At 38.5% G+C, this 8,726-nt stretch overlaps 1 protein-coding gene across 1 annotated transcript in view; it reads left to right on the top strand.

Annotated features, from left to right (window-relative positions):
* The window catches only part of TMEM67 (transmembrane protein 67), a gene marked incomplete at its 3' end in the record, with an annotated part of 14,079 nt that extends 5,914 nt beyond the window's left edge, over positions 1 to 8,165 (top strand). The window contains 5 exon segments of the mRNA XM_010076361.1: positions 1 to 36; positions 1,662 to 1,748; positions 3,757 to 3,822; positions 7,488 to 7,644; positions 8,042 to 8,165. The exon segment at positions 1 to 36 is cut by the window's left edge and continues 9 nt beyond it. Coding sequence (XP_010074663.1) covers positions 1 to 36; positions 1,662 to 1,748; positions 3,757 to 3,822; positions 7,488 to 7,644; positions 8,042 to 8,165 — 470 coding nt within the window.
* Between the last annotated feature and the right edge of the window lie 561 nt (positions 8,166 to 8,726).

Below are 8,726 nucleotides of genomic sequence, written 5' to 3'. Positions count from 1 at the left end.
TTCCCTACAATCTTCAGTTTCAAAGGAACAGTTAAGGTAGGTGTTGGGTAGTAGACGTGGGGAAGCAGACATTAGGAAGAGGACATAATCACATAAAGAGGTTTAGATTTATTGCAGATGTGGCTCTACTAAAGATAATTTTTAGTCAGTTAGTGTAACAAAACTCGGTGTGAGATCTTACAAAAGAAGGCAGCAATATTTATGTAAAAAATCTCTAGGTAAAATGATTTTACTGACCTACATTCACTCATTCACACGTTTTTTTTTGCTCACACTCTCATACCCACATTCTGTTAAGGCCAAGATGTGCTTCCCTGAGTGGTCTGACCAGGGTCAATTGTGTGTGACACAAGCAGCAAGGGATGCCAGCTATTAAGCCCTCATTGTGTCCCCAGGGTTCTTCTGGATTGGCAGTGATGAACTAGTGATTAGACAAATCTTTTATACACCTTGGGAGTTAGTAGTTCTTTTGGCATTGTCCTTTGCTTCAGAATCTTTTTCACGTCAATCTCTGTAAATCTGAGGCAAAGTTGGTCTTTGTCTTTTTCCCTTGTTTGAAATACATACATCAGCTTTGTCAGTTTTCTTGGTGAGCTAATTGGAAAAAGAGGGGCATATGTGATGTCCTGTAGGTGCTGCCATTCTCCTGGTGCCAACGTGCAGGGTCTTCTGCTGACAAGTTGTCTGTGCCTTGGTTTTATCACAAGTCATTTCTCAGCTTTATTCCTGGGAACAATGTTCTTCATTATTGCTATGCGGTATTTAACCCTTTCTTTCTGTTGCTTCTGTTGCTTACACACACATTTCTATCCCTACTTCATTTATACCAACCTTAATATTTCTGTTACAATTCTCTATAAGCGGAGTTATATCAGAAATTGATTCAGTCTATTACTCCAGCCTTTTCATCTTCCTACAGTGAATTAGAGGGGAAAAAAATAAGAGGTGAAGAAAAACAATCACTTCAATGTTAACAAAGTCAGGTATTCATCCCTAGGAAGGATGGGCTGTTTAAGTAGCCTGTTAACTGGCACAGTTTTAAGAAGGAATCAAACAGTAAATCAAGCAGTAAAGTGTTTTATTTTACAGATTCATTGTAAAATTAGAATAACTGGAATAGCATATTCAAGTTAAGCTAATCACAGAAAGTAAATAGTGTTAGCGATAACTTGTCAGTTATACTGCCAAATTTGTCTTAAGTTTCTTTATTGACTCAAAAATAAAATAATGGGGTTTTTTAGCCATATTCTAAAATGTTGTATTTAAAATTAAACAATGTGGCAATGCAGCAGTTGTTTTAGCAACTGAAATACTCATTATTCTTCCTAATACTGAAGGTCCTGGAATCCCTCAAGATCCCAGCCTGGTATACATTAGAAATCTGCATGGATTTCTGATTAGTTTAGGGCATGTCTACCTATGTAGAAGTTCCTTTGCAACTTTTTCCACATCACTAGTGAAGCTGTAGAAGAATAGTAAAGTATGTTTTTTTGAAAAAGTAAACTGCCAAAACCAAGATTAAAAACATAAAATCAAAGGTAAAAAATTAAGCATTATGCTGAAAATTTTAGGGAAGCATCAAACGATGACACAGCAGTCCTAAAATGTGTACGTCCACTTTATGGCAGTTTCATTGTTCTTTTATCTTTTCTCATCATCAGGATGTAAAGCTGGAATTTATTGCAGCCTCATTTGATGCAGCAGGAAACTTTCTTAAATGGCAAAGTTTGGAAGGAGGTATCTTACAGGTAGGTTTGATTTTCATTATCTTTTGTTGGTACCATAACATTGTGATTGCCTCTAGCCAAATTAAGATAAAAGCCAAGAATTTAATTACTGACAGCTCATAAGATAACTATAGAGCTAGATTAGGGAAAACAGCCCATGATGCTTGCTTACGATGACCTCTACAAAGTCAAAAGTATAAATTCAGCAACATTGCCTTAATCCATTGGACCAATATAAATTTTGAGTATTGGAAAGCTCTGAAAAACAATGCTAATAATTTAGAACCACCCATTTGTTTCTTCCATTCAGCACCCAGTTACTCATATATGGAATTTATTATTAGCCCTCTTTTTCTTGTCAAGAAAACTGTGTTCTTTAGCTCTCAGTCCACATATGTTTGTAGGTGATTCTATGAGTATGTCCCTACTAGATGCTGTCACCTGTTTTCACATATTGCGAGGATGACAAACTGAACCAGTAGTTGTGTCACTGTTAAGAGAGGTAGGAAAACTGGTCTACCACCCCATTTACTTTAAGTTCTCTTGGGATTTTTTGTTTGCTTATTTATTTTGGTTTTAAATGTAAAATGTACACTTTTGCCTGCATCTCTCTAGCTTTTCCATAACAGAAAGTTATAAAAACTTGCTGGGAGACTTTACGTAGAAATGGGGAACACTGGCTAGAAGATTCACAGTACCTTTGGATACTCTACCCTCAGATTTCAGTGGCACACATACGTTCTACTTCAGCAGTACCATGCTGTATAGGTAGGGTGTGAAAACCACATGTAAGCAGCAAGTAGAAAGTGCGATAGTAATTAGCCTAACAGTTAGCAGAAATTGGCAGCTGCAAAATGTGTTATGGAGAAGAATTTGTTTAACAGTCCAGTGGTGATCTAGGCACTCTCAGCAATTCCCTAAGCAGGCAACAATAGGAACACTAGCAAGAACAATTGGGAATTGTCTGTCCCCTTTTCTAGGCTCTTCATGTCACTCTTGGAGCATTGTCACTTCACACGCTCCAGTATCTACAGAAGAGCAGCTGACATTCAGGATTTAGATAGTGACTGCCGCTTCTTTTGTTATTGTCTTGGGATGAACTGTCTTGCATCTGCCTCTCAAATTTTAAGGAAAACTAGCATCTGAGAAAACAAGTTACTAAGCCAATTACTGTGCATAGAAAATAATATATTCTGACATAGATTTTAAGGTTTATTGGGACACATGAAATTCCTAAATGCAGAGCTTTTAGTAGCTATCAAAAATCCATGGGAAGGGAACAGCTTTTCCATTCAAAGCCTCTTTAAATGCAATAGATTGTGCATGATAATAAGACATCACCATTCTGAAGCGATCTCAGTGCATAACTGTAGCAATTCCCAGAATTTCTGTTGCACACTAATAGAATTGTTTTTATGTAAATTTAGACTTGTTTTTCATTTTGGGAAAATGGCTATGCCCTCCACTGAGTGCCATGCTCATTTAGTTAGAATTTGGACCATTTTGCTGGCTTCTGCTTAGAATGACTTGTTCTTTGCAGAAAATGTGCAAGTTACATTGAAAAAGGAAAAAAATCTGTTACTTGCCATGATAACTTTGATCCTCAGAGAATGCTAGCTTAAGAGAAAGGGGGCAATATGAATGTGGAGTTCTTTTCTCATGGGATTCTTGGATTTAGCAGAAGCCACTAATAAAGCTTGAGACAGCACAGTGCATTGAACATTCAGTCCTCAGAAAGATTATTCTTGCCTGGTTGAATGCTGTTGTTCATGCATTTAAACTTTAGTGATGAAACTGAAAAATACTGTGAAAGTAAGAATAAGCTAAAACAGCGTTTTAAGAAAACTGGTATCAGTAGAATAAATAATTGTGTTTACTCTTCAAGATCAATCCCTCTCTTTTTAAAAAATTGAACAAAATATCTTTTGTGAGAACTGTGAATACATAAAGTGCTTGAGGTACCTGTAAATATTTAATGTGAGAAAATTATACCTTTGAGTTAACCTAAGTATGATTATGTTTTGTTCAGCTTTGTCCTGATACTCAAACTAAACTGAATGCAGCTTATACATTTGGAACAACTTACCAACAAAGTGTAAGTAGGAGATAAAACACTATTCTGAATTTTGAATTAAGTTGCTTTATATGTCATCAGTAATTCAGTGCATATTGAAGGACCTCTGGAGTTTAGCCATAAGCTGCAACATGGACTTCTTTCTTGTGAAACTGTTGCTTATTTTGATTTCTTTATTCCTGAGTGAAATAAATGTGTTTTAAAAAAAATATTTAACTGTACATCCCAAAACTTTTGTATTACATAGGATAATAAAAATAAATTGAACTGGCATTTCTATTAGTGAGGTTGCTGACTTATCAGTGGAAGAACACAATGCCTGAATTCTGACAGTCATATACTTTGCATCATAACTTCTAATTTTCCTGCCTCCATCTTTGGCCAAGTTTCATATGGAAAGAAAGCATGTGCAGTCATGCCATGACTGTATGTTGTTCCATTAATTCTTTAATGTATGCCCTGATTTCAGTGAATTCAATAAAGATCGAAGTCATCAAACAGATGACTCATCAGAGGAAAGAGATTCTTTAGCTGTCCTAGCTATGGAAAAAACTATTGGAGTTTTCACACCTTACTAAACACCAGGAAAGAGAGGGGGGATAGAGCACTTGAGCTTTTGTACACTTAGATGTTAAATCAGCCACAGACATGGTTCTGCCAGCAATAAAGCTTAATTAGTTTTTATCACTCACATGTTAAATGGGGAGGTCTCAGGGAGGTGGAGAAATTATAGAATCACAGAATGGTTTGGGTTGGAAGGGACCTTGAAGATCATCTAGTTCCAAACCCCTCTGCCATGGACAGGGACACCTTCCACTAGCCCAGGTTGCTCAAAGCCTCATCCAGCCTGGCCTTGAACCCCTTCAGGGATGGGGCATCCACAGCTTCTCTGGGCAACCTGTGCCAGTGTCTCACCACCCGCACAGTAAAAAATATGTTCCTTATATCTATTCTAAATCTACCCTCTTCCAGCTTAAAACTACTACCCCTCCTTCTATCACTGCACTCCCTGATAAAGAGTGTTTCCCCATCTCTCCTGTAGCCCCCTTTAAATACTGAAGGGCTGCTAGAAGGTCTCCCCAGAGCCTTCTCTTCTCCAGGCTGGACAACCCCAACTCTCTCAGCCTGTCCTCATAGGGGAGGTGCTCCAGCCCTCTGATCATTTTTGTCGCCCTTCTCTGCACCTTCTCCAACAAGTCTGTGCCTTTCCTTTACTGAAGACTGCAGACCTGGACGCAGTACTCCATGTGGGGTCTCACGAGAGCGGAGCAGAGGGGGAGAATCACCTCCCTCGACCTGCTGGTCATGCTTCTTTTGATGCAGCCGAGGATACAGTTGGCTTTCTGGGCTGCAAACGCACATTGCTGGGTCACGTTGAGCTTCTCATCAACCGATACCCCCAAGTCCTTCTCTCCAGGGCTACTCTTAATCCATTCTCCTCCCAGCCTGTATTTGTGCTTGGAATTGCCACACAGCTTGATGCATCACCAGACTTGCTGAGGGAGCACTCCATCCCACTATCTATGTCTCTGACAAAGATGTCAAACACCACCAATACAAGTACAGAGGAACGCCCCTCATCACTGGTCTCCTCTTGGACATTGAGCCGTTGACCACAACTCTTTGAGTGTGACCATCCAGCCAATTCCTTATCTGCCATGTGGTCCTTCTGTCAAATCCATGTCTCTCCAATTTAGAGACAACAATGTCATGTGGGACAGTGTCAAAGGCTTTGCACAAGTCCAGGTAGATGATGTCAGTCGCTCTTCCCTTATCCACCAACGCTGTAGCCCCGTCGCAGAAAGCCACCAACTCTATGAGGCACCAGCCTCATTGGCTCCTCTGTCACTTGGAGAAGGAAGTTATCAATAACACATTGCAGGAACCTCCTGGATTGTTTATGCCCTGCTGTGTTGTACCTCCGATAGATATCAGGGTGGTTAAAGTCCTCCATGAGGACCAGGCCTTGTGAGCATGAGGCTGCTCCTATCTGTCTATGGAGGGCTTCATCCACTCACTCTTTGTAGTCAGGTGGCCTGTAGCAGGCCCCCCCTATAATGTCCCCTGTCCCTGCCCTCCATTTAATCCTGACCCGTACTTAAGCTCTTGGTCAGCTCCTCATCCATCCCCAGGCGTTGCTCCATGCACTCCAGCTGGTCATTGACATAGAGGGTAATGCCCCCTCCTCGTCTCCCCTGCCTGTCCTTCGTAAATAACATCTTTATTTTCATAAAACTCTGTGTGTGTGTGCAGCATCTAATACCTATATATCTATTATTTATTAACTTCTCTACATTCAAAGCCATTCCCCACATTATATGTTGCAGTGTAAAAATATATAAACTCTGGCTGCTGTTGGGTGGTGTGAATGTCATGTAGTGCAATAGTTGTCAAAGCTTTAGGCCTTGAAAACTGAAGTGTTTACCAAAATCATTTTGCAAATCTGTGTTCAATATTTTTACTCTTCCATATTGTTAAATGTTGTTTAATCAATATTTCTGTATTTCAAACAGAACGGAAACTTATTTTCTCTTTAGGATCATTGAACTAGTCAAGTACGGTTATTCTTTTTTTTTTTTTTTTTGTGCTTTTTAAAATCTTATGTATTTGATACATTGATTCTGTAGAGCCTGTTGTTAAATATTAACAACAGTTAATATTACGGGGTTTACATACAAACACCAATAAATATTAACTTACTGAGTATTTTTTAATGTAATTATTTTCATGGATTGTATGCATCACTCTTTTTTTTCCTACAACTTTGGAGAAAACGTTATATGAGTATTTAAAGACTGCACGGTTTTTCACATATGCAAGAAGCTACCTACTTTCACATTTAATTTCTTCATACAATAACAGATTGCCTGAGGTTGGCAGGGACATCTGGAGGTCACCTGGTCCAACTCCGTGCTCAAGGATGGCCACCTAGAGCAGGTTGCCCAGGACCATATCCAGATGGCTTTTGATTGTCTCCAAGGAGCAAGACTCCACAACCTCCCCGGGCAACTTGTGCCAGTGGTCAGTCACCCTCCATGAAAAAGTGTTTCCTGATGGTCAGAGGCAACCTCCTGTTTCAGTTTTTGTGGCCATTGCCTCTGGTCGTGTCACTGGGCAGCACTGAACATACCCTGGCTCTGTCTTATACACCCTCCCTTCAGATGTTTGTACACATTGGTAAATATCCCCTCTGAGCCTTTCCATCTCCAGGCAAAACAGTCCCAGCTCTCAGCGTTTCCTCATAGGAGAGAGAGGTGCTCCAGTCCCTCCATCATCCTGGTGGCCTGTGCTGGACTATATCAAGTAGCTCCATTTCTCTCTTGTACTATTATTGAGCCCAGAACCAGACACCCTTCATGACTTCAGTGTTTATGTTTCTTGACTGCACTGTTTACGCTGTTTCAGATTTTATCTCTGTGAAATTTGCTAGGGTATTTTTTCCTGATCTGTTGAAAAATGTTAGGAGAGCTTCCTTCTCCACATTAGTCATTCTAGTCAATTGCAGTCATTTCCAAGAGGTTTGTATAAAATCATCAGTACTTTGTAATTCCTTTCAAATAGCCGGAATGCCTTGTCTTTTGTGAAGAAGATTCCACCATAATTTTGTAGTGGAAGAATTCAAAACTTGACAAAACCGTTAAATGGCTAAATTGATCTTTTTATCTTAACATTTTTTTTCCTTGTAGTGCAAAATTTCAGTTTCCAAGATTTTATTGGATTTTGCTAATCCCATCTTTTATGACCTATTCCTTGAATATAATGGTGACAATGGACAACAATATCTTTGGGCCGTGCCAGTTTTAAACTTGAATCTTCAATACAGTGAAATGTTTGTTAATCAAGGTAAGACTGTCATAGTAACATTTCTGTGGATTTAAATAAACTGAATAACTTCGGATAGAAAGAATTTGTATTAATTCCTGTTACTGAGTTGTTTTTACTGAGTTGTTTTTAAAGATACCACAACACACCATAACTTGTTTCTGTTTTAAGAATTCAGTATTTTGTGGGCAAGTTCTGATAGTGCTAAGTGTTAGCTTTGGTTGCATACACTGGCCCAATCAATAATAAAGTAATCTAATTTCATTATGTATTTGCTAAATTGAAAATAAATAATTTTACATCCTGAATATGGTTATATATATTATACAGTTACATGTATTGTTTCTAGTAGATTTCATTCTTTTTGCATTTTGAATTATTTTTTTAAATATTATGTGACTGTCATGTTTTTTCAAAGGCAATAATATGAACAACTGGCTTTTGACTCGTCGATTCTTTTTGGTGGATGCGCTAAGTGGAAAAGAAAATGACTTGGGAAAGCTACCAAGAGTAATTCGGATTGCTAGCGAAATAACAATAAGGTGATTAATTGCATATAATATATAGTACATAGAAAATAAAGCCAATTTTGTGCGGTCTGCATTTTGTTGTCTTAAAAGAAAGTTGTTTTATTATGTTGTTTCTGTATGTCCTGTGCTGTCTTTTCCTTTGCATACTTGGAAAAAGCAAGAGTTTACATAGGTTCTTCTGATGAGTGAGTGAGAAAACATAACATTGACTTGTAGGGGTTAAAATTACTGTGATTATTTTCCAGGTACGATGGATCAGACTATGTATGCATCATGCAAGTTAGCAGGCATTCAGTCACCTCTTAGAAGCAGCTGTCATCTGTAAAGACCTAAAAACTCCTCTGTTAATTCTTTTTCAATGTGTATGTTGCTGACTATACAAGGATGCTATTTCATACTCCATATTCTTTTTTGTAGTATTTTTACAAACTGTTGCCTATTCTGTTATACAATCCAGAATAGGCTTGTAGTCATTTAACTGAAATTGTGAGACTGCCTGTTAGGGTTGTTGCAGATGGCTGATCTCAGCTGAAATATGCTTTGGAAGGACCTTCTTTTCTCCTTCTTTATATA

This window comes from Pterocles gutturalis, unplaced genomic scaffold (genome assembly GCF_000699245.1).
Source record: "Pterocles gutturalis isolate BGI_N339 unplaced genomic scaffold, ASM69924v1 scaffold24408, whole genome shotgun sequence".
NCBI lineage: Eukaryota > Metazoa > Chordata > Aves > Pterocliformes > Pteroclidae > Pterocles > Pterocles gutturalis.
Note: the sequence above shows the minus strand (reverse complement) of the source record. Positions and strands in the feature narration are given on the sequence as shown.